At 36.6% G+C, this 15,479-nt stretch overlaps 2 protein-coding genes across 3 annotated transcripts in view; one reads left to right on the forward strand and one right to left on the reverse strand.

Moving 5' to 3' along the window:
• Nucleotides 1-243, reverse strand: part of LOC131302957 (uncharacterized) — a 28,775-nt gene extending 28,532 nt beyond the window's left edge. Inside the window, exon 1 of the mRNA XM_058329749.1 lies at nt 169-243. Coding sequence (XP_058185732.1) covers nt 169-243 — 75 coding nt within the window. The remainder of the gene's footprint in view (nt 1-168) is intronic.
• A 3,184-nt stretch (nt 244-3,427) lies between these two features.
• Nucleotides 3,428-10,813, forward strand: LOC131303694 (triacylglycerol lipase OBL1-like). Of its 2 annotated transcripts, none has more exons than XM_058330682.1 (5): nt 3,428-3,746; nt 8,139-8,332; nt 8,442-8,475; nt 9,167-9,786; nt 10,303-10,813. In XM_058330682.1, exons 1-5 carry the CDS (start codon nt 3,428-3,430, stop codon nt 10,525-10,527), a joined length of 1,392 nt encoding a protein of 463 aa, XP_058186665.1. In that variant the 3' UTR covers nt 10,528-10,813. The 2 variants fall into 2 exon arrangements, with proteins under 2 accessions (XP_058186665.1, XP_058186666.1); XM_058330683.1 differs by having other exon boundaries at nt 3,626-3,746; nt 8,125-8,332.
• The last annotated feature ends 4,666 nt before the right edge of the window (nt 10,814-15,479 follow it).

Below are 15,479 nucleotides of genomic sequence, written 5' to 3' on the forward strand. Positions count from 1 at the left end.
TTCCCAAAATTCCGGGGCGTTACAGACAAAATTATGCAAGACAAGGAAATAGGAGGCCTTGGCATCATAGTATTAAAGGAAATGAATGAAGCTTTGTCCCTTAAGTGGTGGTGGAGATTTGGCACAAAAAAAGAGGCTCTTTGGAGAAGACTCCTCAATTCAAATTACCACATCGATTTTGGCATTTGGCTGGCTAACACACATGGAGTTAAACAACAAGGTCTCTCCAATCCGGAATGCCATGTAAATTCAAACAAAAAGGCCAATTGCCTTTGCAAAATTGAAGGAAAATATCAGTATCAAGATTGGGGATGACACTAAGACAGTATTTTGGATGGATGCTTGGCTTGAGGCCCCATCAATACTATGTTCTACTTTCTCTAGAATCATCAGCATTATGTCACTCAAACAATAATCCGTGGCTGCAGTTTTATAGAGAAAAGAGGAACTAGAATCATGGGAATTCCTATTTAGAAGAATTCTATACTCTTAGGAAGCGGAATAGATAAATTCTATTTCTAAAATGCTGGAAAGGATAAGTTTTGATCTAGAAAACAATAGAGACCACTTGATATGGAAGGGTTGCATCTCAAACAAGTACTCAGTCTCATCCATGTACAAGCTAGTTGTTAACCTCAATCAACCTAATCCAACTGCTGAGGAAAGAAAAGTGTTAGAACTGATATGGCACAATGAAGCTCCTCATATAGTCCATTGCTTTGGATGGATAGTTAAACTAGGTAGATTGAAAACTGCTGACTACCTATTAAGACTGGGGATTCTACATGAAGATATGGATGCAGGTTGCATATTTTGTGGGGTGGATCTAGAAATTATGGATCATGTACCACTCCACTGTCCCTTAGTTTGTTGTGGATTGAAATCTTTAACTGGTGGGGCATCCAATAATGGCCCTCTTCACCCTCTGTCTCAACTCTTTCACAGAGCTGGAAATAGAGCTGTCCAAGATCGAGAACCGTGAAACTAGTCCGGACCGAATCGATCCGTGCCTTTTGAATTTTGTCTGTGGATTAATGGTCCGGATACGGATTCAAAAATTAAAAACTGTAAGATACGGATTAGGATTGGATTTTCCTTTCAAAACCATGGATTATCCTTTCAAAACCATGGATTAACTAAACCGGACCATGAGATATTTAAAAAAATAAAATTAAAAAAAATACATGTGTATGCGTAATATTTGTAAATAATTATAACTTTACTAATTGTTATGATTTTTTTAAATAATTTTACATATGACGATATATTAAACTTAAGGGATAATAAGTGTAATGTTATGGAATGTCATAACCAATAAGTGTTTGCACTTTGCATTTTTAGTTGGCAATAGCATCATTTTATTTTAATGGAAGGAAATCCGTGGATAAAATCGGGACCGAACCGTAGGACTTTTGGATTAGGATTGGATTGCATTTTCTAAAAACCGTGAGATACGGATTAGGATTGGATTCATAAGATTCCAATCCAATTTGGACCGTGGACAACCCTAGGTGGAAAGGTGAGAACAACAAAAAAAAGGAAAAAATATACTCATTTGGGATACCATCCTATTTGCAGTCAAGTGGTTTGTCTGGAAGGTGAGGAATGCATTTATATTTCAATAAAAGGAAATCAAATGGGTAGGGAATAGGGATCATTTACCAGGTTTGCTATATGGGTAAAGAAAAAATAGGGCCAATGTGATTACTCTATTAATGATTTTGTCTACAAATCGAGGAGCATTTTAGAATTTTGATAAAGTATGGGTGTGAGTGTGTGTGTGTTCTCTTCTGGGTGTGTGTTCACTTAAGTGTGAGTGTGTCCATTAAAAGCGGTGCATGTGTATCCACCCCTGGTTTGTGCCCTCACTTCTAGGTGTGTGTTTTTTCTCACTTCTAGCTTGCCCCAATACCCACTATTTGAATTTGAGAAATATGATGGACACACACAAAAATGGGTGGGGACTGGGGAGCATCCAAATTTGGGATGGGATGTAGAGAGAGGGGAATGAGAGGTTTGTGTCTCAAAATTGAAAGGGACTGTGACAGGTTTGAGTCCAAAATTGAGAGCGGATGGTATGAGAGGTCTGCGTCCATATATAATCGGGATGGGGTGAGACATCTGTCTCCAAAAAAGGTTAGGCAACTAGACTACAACCACCGACGGTGCACGTCCCGGCACACGGGGCCCAATCCGGATCCTGTACGGATTATCCGAGCTGTTCAATAATTTTAAAATTATCGAGTGGGCCCTTGAAAATTCAACTTAATTCAATATATGTAGGTGTTCGATCTACCTACTACCATGCCCCAAGGCCAAGGGCACCGAATAATCACGCCAAAAAAAGAGAGAGTTCACAATCAAGGCGGAACCAAAAGAAAGAAACAAAGTGTAACTAAAAGGTAGACGGAAAAGAGATGGAAACATCACAAAATGTCGTCTCTCAGTTTTTATTTCTTTACCTATCCAATCTTGTCTCAAATTCGTCCACTAGATAATCTTCGTACCCCACACATACTAAAAAAAAAATTACATTCAAAATGACATTAAATTGGACGAGAAGAGTTATTTTTTGAGTACTTTGTATTTTCAACTTGCAGAAACAACTCAACCTTATATTTTCACAAAACATAAATCATAGTGATAACCATATATTTTCATAACTACTTGCAGGAACAACTCGTAATACTTTCGTGCATATACACATACGTAGTTGACTAGAAAAATGCGTGATAGACAATTACAAATGAACCAAAAAATTACGCCAAAAAACCAAACAAAAAGAATACATAGCACATCAACCTTTTGTTTTTTTTAACAAGGCAAATTCAACATCTATTCTATTCTAAGGGGGGAGGAAAAGGGCTGGTGAGAATAATCTCTCGACCTGATAGATGGAGGAGCTCCGAGGAGAGCGTGTTCAAAGCCACTGAGCAATATATGCCGGAACATCTTAACACATGAACCTTGAGGCTCGTAAATAACCACAAAACTTGTATCCGAGCATAATATGGGCGTACGTACCTTCTCTTTCTTACTATATATACATATCTATTCGTAAGTACCCAAAAAAAATGCGTCACATAGATTGAAAAGTACATACTAATATTGTTGCGTACACGCCATGTGCATCATAGCTTTTTCTAGGGAAAAAAAGAGGAAGAAGACAAACAATGAGAAGACAACGATAGACCAACAAACAATTACCAGGTATGAACTATGAAAGAACATTATAAAATATCTCAAATGTATTATTCCCACATGTAGTATAAATTAAAGGGAACTATACTCCACGCTTTTATTGGTAAACTTCAAGGAAAGGAATCTTTAATTTTTATCAACAGTTAACAGCCTCCCAATATATAAACACAACTACTTATATTCTAAATCTGCACTCTCCCCACTCTCCTCTCTCATTCTCACCCCAATGGCAACGCCGGCAATGGCCTCCACGAAGAGTTTTTCCGACAATTATATGGTGCTGACGCACCAAGATGCCGGTTTACATGATCTCATCCGGATCTTATTTCACAGTGATATAGAGAAGAGGAAATTCGTTGATTCTCCTCGGGGGACAGAAGAAAGCTTTAAATACAGGTGGCTGATATTTGTGTCCATTTTGGTGCAGAAAATTCTGCAGTTAGTGGCTGGGCCATTGGCGTGGTTTGGAAACTTGGTGGAGATGTGGCTGAATCTTCTGTCTTGTAACCGGAACGCCAGTGTCCTGCTGTTGAATGTCATGAGAGGTTGGTTCTGCAATCTAATTTGTTTTCTTTTATATATGTGATTTCATTAAGTTGATCAGTTACCATTTGATATGATTTCAGGACAACTTAATCTTCAGATAAACAAGTAAATGGGTTTCAATCTAGTGTTGAAACCATTTTTTTTTCAAAGATAAATATGTTCCAAAATTAAAACGTTCCCTACAATCCAAAAAATTCACTAATTTGGAATCATTTTTGTTTCTTTAGTGAGATTTTTTAAAGTTTCTTTTGTTAATTTTTTATTCGTTATGCCCTTGTTCAGAAAAACCAATTAATAATATGCAAATGTTACATGCACGCAAAATAAGAAAAATTAGTGTAAGATGAAGAAAATTCTAATATCAGCCCGACCCGTAATCTATACAGAAATTCTATTAGCATAAAGTAAACATAGTTTCAAAATAGTTGATCACGAAAAAGGCAAAACATAGTAACAAGATGTACATTATTCAGTTTATGTACACATGTGCTAGGCACTTTCGCTTAATTTTGTACTTCACCTAACCTCCCCCAACTGCGACTTTGATCTTATATAATTAGATCGGGGCGGTTTCAGGGACACCTAAATAAATATCTCAAATTTCAATCTCACAGTTTCCGATCAAATTTTGATGATCCGAGCCATTCAATATGTTTAAAATGTGTTTTTAAGAGTACTTGCTAGAATCAACTCAAAATATGACCGAAAAGTGCTCGATTTGGGAACTTTGGGTGTTTTTTAGGTGTCTCCAAAACTGCCCCGTAGTTAGATTCCCTGAATTTACTAGTCTATCCATTCCAAAAGGTTGTGCCTGATTCCTTTTTGGGATGTTTCAAAAAATTGTTTGTATCGTTTAATTTATAATATTTTGTATATGAAATATGAATTTTATTTTATAGATCTCAATTAATTTTGTTTAAACAAATACAGATTTCAAAATTATCAAAAATATTATAGATTATGAAATATAGACAATATTTGTAAGATCACAAAAAAAAATAGATAAAACAATTTGGGACGGAGGTAGTAATGAGAGAAAACTTATTCATGGCTCCACACAATCTCAACTGTCCATTTCGGTAATCAATGATTAAGATCTGCTTTTCAATTTTGACCAATAACAATTAATTTTTACCAATCAAAATTGATTTTCAATCTAAACTGTCCAAAACACTTTTGGACGCATGCGATTGAGCCCCGTAAACTTTATTTATGGATTGCTCCGTAAAGAAGTCTTTCTCAAGTAGTAATATTATAAAGGCCCGTCCCCGAACTCAAAATAAGTAGTACTTATTTTTTAAAAGGTAATTTCAAATTCAAAAATAATGTGTTTACGTAAATAATTTTTCTAGCAATATAGATCTTATTTGATAGATCTCATTGAGATCTTTTGAACAGTACAAAAAATTGAAAAATTATTTTTAATTTACATTATTTATGAATTTAAAAATGTGAAATAAGTACTTATTTTTTAATAAGGTATTTTGAAACGGTGCAAGCCATCATGAAAGCCCTATTAGTGGGGGTTATGATTTCCATTATGGGTGTACAATAGAAAAAAGATGCTCCTTTGGCCTTTCGCGCACGTTGGTGCCAAGGTGAGAGCGACCCGCTGGACATGTGATAAACAATAATTTTACCATCACACCCAACTACATACACTCATTCACAATAAGTATGGGTCTCACACATATTGGATGTGTAGTGTGTGCAGGTTTCATCTCTATTGTGAGTATAGATGTGTGATTACGTGTGTAGTTGGGTGTAGTGGTAGAATGATTGTTTTTGATAAATGCTATTGCACCTCAAATATTAGCCATTGCTTTCATTCTGCCCCTTAGAAAGAGGACCTCTTGTGGGGACATTGATCAGGAAAATTATTGCTCCTTTGAACAAAGGAATAGGTGGAACATGTGTTCCACATTTATTTGCAACTGATTTTAATCAATTTTTTTTTTTTATCCGCAACTGATTCTAAGCAATGATATCTCTATATATTGTCCAATCAATTAATTCCAAGCTAGATTCTTCTAGCTAATTCCTTGTGGGGACAGAAGCGACAACTATACTTTTACCGGAATTATGATGCACTAGGAGATGTGTTTGGGCCATGTAGGGGGAACTTAAAGTTGAGGGAAATTCTCTTTCTGATGGGAAATCCCCTATAGGACTAATAGGAGTATTTCTTTTCCATCTACAAATTCCTCTACAGGTCTCTCCAACATTCTTGACTTTTATGGTCGGTCTCACAACTTATTTTGGACTCCCTAAGAAAATTTGATGGAACTTCATGAAAACCAAACTAAATCACCCCGTCACAAAAAATGGATGACAAGTTTTACATTTGTGCCTCCCAAAAATTTGATTCCATTATGTAACTTATAATTTCCTTTAATGTTGAAAATATTGTCTAATAGAATCGATTGTGATCTATTAAATAAGATTCATATTACATATAGAAATTTTGGGCCAATGATAATGCCACTCTCTTTTTTACCAATGCCACTCCCCTTTTGTCTTTTAGTTAGGTGAATTTACTAATTTACCCATCAATGTAATAAAGTTTCACAAAATGCATGGACTATTGTGTAAATTCATACACTACAAGACAAAAAGGGGAGTGACATTGGTAAAAAAGGAAGTGGCATATCATTCCTCAAATTTTATAACTGAAAATTACAAATTGTTTTTTCAAAGGTTCAAAAAAGTATATTGTAATCCATTTCGGGACAGAAAGAGTAAAAGCTATTACCTTAGTGTTATGATCGTGATTAAATGTGGAACAAATGTCTACAATGCACTGGAATCGATCCGAGCAAAAAAGAGGTTTTTACCACGAAGTATAGAAAAGTGAAACTTAATTCCCATTAAGGAGAGATGAAATACTTAATGACCACTAGGTCCACTTTTACAAAAATACATTTACCATTAACGGAAGTGTCACCCTAGGGTTTTAGGGTATCCTAGGACTTTAGTGGATACCCTAAAATCTTAGAGTACTCGGGTTTTAGGGTACCTTAGGTTTTAGGGTATTCTAGGGTTTTAGGGTTGAGGATACCCTAGGTACCCTAGGATTTAGGTTTAGGCGCTTTTTTAGAGCCCTAGGGTTTAGGTTTAGGCACTTTCATAAGGGTTTTAGAGTGCACTTTCCTATTATAGGTTTTTGCAGTTTTTGTACTTTCATAGAGTACCTTAGGGTTTAGGCACTTTCACGGTTTATGATTTTAGGCACTTTCATAGGGTTTCAATGTTTCGTTAATTAGAAGAGACCTGATTAGAAGAGACCTGATGGGAATTACTTTCTATTTTCTGAACCTAGAGTTTAAAAATTAAGCCTAGGAAAAAATCATGTATACCACAAAAGAATTTAGATGGGAAAATAACCAAACATAGGGGGATGTCTTTTCCCCCTACTGATTTGATCTAATTAAAGTCGATTATTTAGTTGTTAATGCAAAATTAGGTGGCGTTCTCCTGAACTTAAAATAGGAGCTAGACTTATTTCTCCTAAAAACTTATTCGGCCTAGACAAACACAATTAGTATAGTATTGCCTTTTCCATTTTGAAAAGTTATCCACATTAATGCAATCTTATCGGCCTCAACTCTTTTCGGCCACCACACCGTAATGCATAATATTATCATTTTGCCCTTCCTTATAAAATATTGCAAACACCACACAATTAAAATTTTTTTCCCTGCTCTAATACAAACCAAACAGAATTTCAAAATTGAAAACCCATCCAAGAATTGTCTGCCATTGGCTGGAGAAACACAAACAGAAATTCAAGCACACTAGAAGCAAACAAACAAGAAAAGATGACGTACTTTGGTTTTTGGGAGTCTGAAAACGGCCGGTGGCAATGAAACTGGAATCGGGATGAACTTTAGCGCTTCCCACAGATTTGAGATCTTTAGATGTTCTGGTAGCCTTCGGTCACTGGGAAGTAGCTTCGGCATAAGAGGAGGAGGGAGTGTTGTTCGCATCTACACGGTCCGATCGAGAAGAGAGAGAGAGAGAGAGGTGCATTTTGTCATTTCACATGTGGTTGCAGGCTTTTTTGGAAAGCGTTGACCCAAAACTTATTTTGACATAAATTAAGAAGAATAAGTGAACTTAATTTGGGACTTTTAGCTCCAAAATAAGATTAAAAGAACGCTTGGCATGATTCCATCTCTACAAAGAGTTAAATATTTTCTCTGTTTCTTTCCTTTAATTTTCTCTTTGTTCCTAGTTTTACGTCAGCACTCAGCAACGACCACTTGCTAAAATAGGTAATTGTAATTCTTTTTCAAATGTTCTTTCTGAAATACTACATTCACTTGATATCCATGGTATGATGGCAATTATAAAATAGACATTGTGCTAAAAATGCAGAGGGATTATTGCAGGGAAGGTAGTGATGCCAGATAAAAATTCAGAAACATTCTTGTCATTTATTGGGAATCTCGACAAGCGGGTGGAATTAGACAAAAACATCAAACATGGTGATATCAGATACTATGGGGCACTCTCAATGATGGCTTCTAAAGCATCCTATGAGAACAAAGCCTACATTGAAACTACAGTCAATGACCACTGGAAGGTACAATTTCTAGGCTTTCTTTTTTTTCCTCTTTCCAATTCTGCTGTAACCAAGAGCATTGTAGTACCTGAAATGTCTAACAATGTTTTCTGTATTTATGCCCTTGCAGATGGAGTTCTTGGATTCCTATGATTTTTGGAATGGTGAGAATCATGCTTTTGCATTGAGTGATTAACTATCTATGCACGAGACTTGATTCTCCATCTGAAAAGTACCATATTCCCTGTCTTAAGGGTCTTAAATCACATACATATCGTACTTGCAACTGAAAAATGTTTTAGAGTATGAGAATTAAATTCAAAGAGCAATAATAACGGGACACTATATCTATCATGTAAGTTCTGCAATAGTTAAACCAGGCCCAACTCATAGCAACTCAAGAAACAACATCATATGAGAAAGAAATAAACTGAAAACTAAAGACTCAATCCTAAATAGGAGAAAGAATCAGATATGGAAAAATTTGACCCCGTGATCTCTGAAGTAGAAAGTGGATCAGATTTGCCAACTAAGCGCCTTGTTGATTCCATGCCTCGTGCCTTTTTTGGGCCATGTCGCAAGAATTTTGATATTTTGCGACTAAAAGAAGATTGAGATCGGCGATATTGTTGATCTAATAAATCAAATTAATTGCCATGAACATTTTGGTTATTCATCCAGCCTCTATTAACAAGATAATGTTACAACAAATGCATTTGTGCAAGTGAGAGAAACTTGTGACTGGGGACATCTTGCTTTTGCACACAAAAGATGTCATGTTATTTATAGGTCTTATGCAAAGTTGAATCACTACATTATAAAGTCAACTGATCAGTGAAATCCTATGCTTGCCAGAGTACCAAAAGAAAGCTACGACACAAGCGTTCATTCTTCGCGAGAAGAATGTCAACTCGGAAATGATCATTGTGGCGTTTAGGGGCACTGAAAGCTTTGATGCAGATGCATGGTGCACCGACTTCGACATCTCTTGGTACAAGCTACGTGACATTGGGAAGGTGCATAGCGGTTTTACAAAGGCCCTGGGCATGCAAAACAAGGCAGATTGGCCTGAGGACATCTCGTGGGCTGATGACAAACCGGCCCCGGCATACTATGCCATTAGGAAATTACTGATAGGGCTTCTACAGGGAAATGATAGAGCAAGGTTTATATTGACTGGTCACAGCTTGGGTGGTGCCCTGGCAATATTGTTTCCAGCAGTTTTAGCATATCATGGGGAGAAGTGGGACTGGTTGTTGGAGAGATTAGAGGGTGTTTACACATTTGGACAACCAAGAGTTGGAGATGAGCAATTTGGGGAGTTTATGAAGAAGAAACTTGAAAAGCATAAGGTTAAGTATTACAGGTTTGTGTATGGTTATGATATGGTTCCTAGGTTGCCTTATGATGGCACCACACTTATGTTTAAGCACTTTGGGACTTGCATATACTTCAACAGCTTCTATGAAGGCAAGGTGGGCATCTCTTTCTCTCTCTCTTTCTCTCTGGCACTGAATTTACGCGTATATTAGGAAGAATTAGATTTATTTCTAGTTGGGTGCGTAGTTTTACGGGAGGTCAAACTTTCTTTTATACTCCATAATTTATACACAAGGACTGAAAAAATGAATGGTTTTAATTAATTATCGAAGTGAGGCCGTGTGGTTGAAAATAATCCATGAATGACCTGTCAATTTGTTTAAACTACTGACGAGATTTTGTAAACTCAAATTCATCTCAGTTTTTCAAATACTAATCAATAACAAGCTCCCATATGTGTTTTTTGAACTGGTTAGATTAATAGGCGTGTGCAAAATAGCTTAAGACACTTTCATTTGTTTACTAAATCTCGTGCAAAATTTTCGAAGCCGCTACTCTCTTACATAATTACTGTCAACAACTATTGAAAATAATAGGTCTGGCTCTCAGGATTTTGTATTGTGCAAAACTGTATGCTAAGGAAAGTGTTACTAGTTCTTATATTATGGCAGGTGGTTGGAGAACAGCCAAACAAGAACTACTTCTCACCATCGTCATACATACCCAAGATCATAAATGCAGCTTGGGAACTCATTAGAAGCCTCATTATTCCTTACACCAAAGGACCAGGGTACAAAGAAGGGTTCCTTCTTCTAGTGGTCCGGTTAATCGGATTGGTAATTGCAGGTGTACCGGCTCATTCGCCCCAAGATTACGTGAACGCAACGCGTTTGTGATCCTCAAATGTTTACGTCCTACTAGATGACCAAAGCCATCAACAAACCTTGAGGGAAAAACGATCGCTGGGGCTACATTTTCGTGCATACCCTCAACACAATTGGCATTTCAGGGGGATCAGAAACTCGTCATAGGATAGCGCAAATGATTTTTGGGGGTTTATGAGGGATGTCTAGTAAGTCACTTGCCAAAACGTTTGTGGACTAGAAAAACCTGGCGTGTATTGCAGTTTCATATCAAAGACTCAATTTTTCTCAACGTGAATTGAACCTGAATTTCTGGGCCCACCACGGATTTCATATTGATGATCCCCATCACCCATATTAACTCTGAGAAATTCAAGCAGCGGATGAAGTCAAATAAGACCCAACAGGTCTTGGACTAAACAAAACAAATAAACAGATTCAAGATTCAAACACATCACCTAAAGAATGATATAAGCCAAACTATGCATTCAAGGAATAAAAGTAAACTAACAAACTATGCCATGTACCCCATCAAAGACATTCCTCTAGCTCCTAGTAGAACAGCAAACATAAGTCCACATATCAAGCTCTCTTTTTTGGGAGGTAAATAATTTCACTAAGAAACCACCATCAAGAGGATCAAGGGTATAGCCTCGGAAATCAAAAACACAGAAACCACAGCCTAGCTAACAAAGGCCAAGAAACTAGCTAACTTACCTAAGGACACCTGAACAAACCAACAATGCAGTAAATAAACACCAGCATAAACTGACTAAAAAATTAGCACAGCCTCTCAGTTTGCTTTTCTTCTCCAATTATTTCCTTGACCTAAAAATGAGTCGAACAAACCACATGGCTCACAAATTATTTAATTTTCACTAGTAGACTTAACATTCCTCCAAGCAGAAGGCTCCCACGTGCTTCACTATGCTCGGACTTGGAGCAACACTGAGACTGTCATTTCCTTTGTTCTCGGAAATTGTAAGATTCCTTTCCTTCCAAACATGATATTTGACTTCTGAGAAGGAGATTTTGAACAACAAATCCTTGTTGCCTTCCCTTCACAATGTGACCCTGACCAAATCACAATGTCAAACATCTTTATTGGGATCATAATAAGAAACCCTTTGTAAAATGATCTTCCGGACTTCGATTCAGCAGAAAATTTTCATTATCAAATCAAAATCGATCCTTAAGTTCCCATCAATTGAGGTTATCTCCATTGAGCTTTGTCAAGAGTATTGTGTTTCTTGATATCCAGAAAATACCATTTTAAGCTTCTTCAGTCCCTGAAGTTAATTTTCCCGAAACTTGATGCCAGTGGATCAAACTGATGCCCTGTTTCATGAATAGCCTAACTGATGTCGCATTGTAAAACTTTTGTTGGTATGTTTTGTGTACACATTTGAGAAGCCTATCCCTTAAGCTATAACCTCATATTGAGTGGTAGTTAGATTAGAAACTACTGATTCGCTAACTAATGCATGCTTCCAAAAAAAAAAATTATTGTTTTTTTCTACGTGTGTCATGCGCACCATACTGTTTGGGCCATATTTGGGATTTCCCAAATTAATTAAGCGGCTAATTGATTAATATTCAAATTAACTGTAACGATCCTGATTTTTAGTACTTAAAAATTTCGTTAAAAATTTAAATTTTATTTTAATACTTGGATTCGCTTCCAAAAATTTATTTTTAATTTCTAAAAATCCGTCATAATTAGATTTGTTTCTTAATTAAAAGCCCTACTTGGCAACTATAGTTAGCTTCTAACCAATTAGTTAGAGGAACCTAACTACCAATTCATCTAGTTACTTTCTCCTAACCCTAGATGAGCCTTTTGAACCTTTCAAACCCTAATGAAACCTTTTGGACCTAGGTTATTATTATATACATATACATATATATATGTATATATATATAGTTAATCAAGTCATACTTGTCATCTTGGATCTTTACCCATTGGACGATAGAAGTTAGGAAAATTTTTATCCATTGGACAATAGACCATCCATTAAAAAGATATTTATGCTAAATTGTTGAGTACAAATATATAGTTATATATAAGTATATATACACATGCCTAAATGACATATGGTATTATTCTAATGTATATAGTACCTCACCTTTTTATCCATTGGTCAATAACCGCTAGGAAAATTATTACCCATTGGATAATAGTATTAGTCTTGCCAACAAGTACCAATGTTATTTAATTAAATCATTTCCTAGTAGATTTCCCATGGGATGATATACTCATGTATATATATGTATGTACTATATAATATATTACCCTAAGATATCCTAAGTACATAATCTAATATTTTAATGGAGCATGTGCCTAATAGGTTATTTTAATAGGGAATTTTGATCTTATAATTTTTTATTGGATATTGAAAATCTACTTAGATTACATGGTACACACTTATATATATATATATATATATATGTGTGTGTGTGTGTGTGTGTGTGTGTGTGTGTGTGTGTGTGTGTGTGTACTTGGACTTATATATTTATTATATATACTTATATTATTACAAAGTACTCATGTGCCAAATTAGAATTCTTTAATAGGGAATTTTGATTTGAAAATCTAGTTAAAGATCACCTAGTACCTTGTACCTTTATTTATATACTTGGTCATACTTATATATATATATATATACAAAGTACAAGAGAGAGAGAGAGAGGGGAGAGAGAGAGAGAGATTGGAGTGTACCTTGTCTTGATCTTCCTTGATCTTCTTACATTGTACTTGACTTGAATACAATCCATGGATATACACTTGTTCAAGCAAAATCCGTTCACATTGTCCTTATTTGTACATCTACCAATATAAAACCTTGTACCATCCTCCTTTCATCCACCAATCTTTCCATAATCCAATCCAAAGTACCAAATCTAGCCTTGCATGCCTAAGAACTAGGTAGGAGTTGTACAACCAAACCATGACCTAACCTATCAAGCTTGACAAAAAGAAAAAAAGTGAGATATAGAGAAAGAGAGAGAGAGAATTCGGATGGGAGAGAGAGGGAGGAGCCTTGGCCTATAAATAGCAAGTCATTCCAAGCTTAAACTCACAACTTCACTCCTTGCTCCAACTTCTCTCTAGAATTTCTAAGCTTCTTTTATTCCAAAGTTCAAGTTCTTGAGTTTTTCTTGAAGTTCTTCTTGAAACTCATCCTAAGCCGCCATTAAACCGCCACCCGACCACCCTCTCGATCCAAAAGTTAGTAGTTTTTAGTCAAGAACTAGTTTCGAGAGAAACCTTTCTCTTTCGAAGCTAACGAAGCTTACCGTAGGAAGTTGCTCTGTCCGATAGCCGACTTACTTTTCCGTAGCCGCCCTACCACCAAGAAGAACGGTAGATTAATCTTAATCATTATCTCTAAGTATACATGGTTTGTAATGCTTGAAGATTATTCTTATCCCCTATCTCTAAGTATATGTAGAATATCTCTACTTACTTACTCTACGTATATTATATGTTGTTTGTATATCGAAATGTATGGAAGTATTCGTATTTTAATCTTTAAGATGGATGTGAGCATGTATTATGAATTGTTTGTATTACTTGCCTTGTTGTAAAGCATAAGTGATTTTCACTCCAAAGGCGTCCGTACATGTGGCGTTATGTTTTAAGTTGTGATTTGAGCATGCAAAAATAACATAGAGTTGGATGATCTTGTTAGTTTAGTTTCAAGATTACAATGAATGATTTATGTATACGTGAAAAGTCCTACCACGGAGTCGTCGCATGAAACGAGACACAAAAATCGAGAAAGTAGAAACATAACACCTAGAGTGTGGTTAATGAAGAGATGTGTTTTGAAACCGCAATGTGGCCGGACTTGGTAGCCCATTGTGTGTATGAAAACCCGCGATGAGGCTGGACTTGGTAGCCCATCGTGTGGATTGTGAAAACCGCAATGTGGCCGGACTTGGTAGCCCGTTGTGTGAATGAAAACTCGCAATGTGGCCGGACTTGATAGCCCATTGCGTGGATTCTGAAAATCAAATGTGGCCGGACTTGGTAGCCCATTGTGAAGATTGCCAACGGGGCCGGACGTGGTAGCCTCATTGGTAATATGGCTTGGTTATCCGCGGAGAGGAGCCAATGCAAAGTTTTATGTGCCAATGGGAACCCGGCGCGGCAAAACCATTGTGAGGATACTCGGGAGATCGGCGCGGCGGAACCGAGGTTGGGTGTGTTGAAAATGATTTTGGAAATACTGATCAGTATATGAAAATGATGACACGATTTACGATGAGTCGCGTAGGAGAAACTCAAAAAATCAGGGACACCAACGATAGTTTGAATAGCAAATGTGGATGTGTTATTGTTACTGTCTGTTGTATCTGCTCTATTGTTTGTAAGTTATGGGTTAGTGGGTATGGATTATTCTATTGAGCTCTTGTAGCTCATAGTGTTACCTTTAGTGACCCTGACATATTATATCGGTTGCGACGCTGGTATAATATGTCAAACCTTGTAGATGATCAAGACGAACTGTTCACTTTGGAGACTTTTGGAGCTAAAGAGCTGGCTAGGATGGAGGAGCAAGCAGAGCTGTGGTTAGGAACCCTAGTTTTCCTCCTATTGTTTAACAAAAGTACTCTTTTGAGATTTATGCTGTAATATTGAGCTAGACTCTATTTAGTTTTCAATGAAAATTGTCTATTTAACATTTCCAAAATTCGGGGCGTTACAACTTGGTATCAGAGCTTTAAGTTCAAAATCTCGGCCATGGGTAGAACCGTAAGATAGTTTGACCGTTGCATAAACGAGAATTGAGTTTAAGTTTACCGTCCCAAATTGGGTGGAATTCTGACACAACAATCTTCGGATTGAAGCAAGGTGTGGAAATTGGTAGTACCACCGAGCTGGGAATTCCCAAACAATTGGATGATGACTTAAATCAAGAATCGAATGTGGAACTAGAAACTTGAAAATTTTCTCTAGAAGATAGTAAACCTTTGTCCTA

This window comes from Rhododendron vialii, chromosome 10a (assembly GCF_030253575.1).
Source record: "Rhododendron vialii isolate Sample 1 chromosome 10a, ASM3025357v1".
NCBI lineage: Eukaryota > Viridiplantae > Streptophyta > Magnoliopsida > Ericales > Ericaceae > Rhododendron > Rhododendron vialii.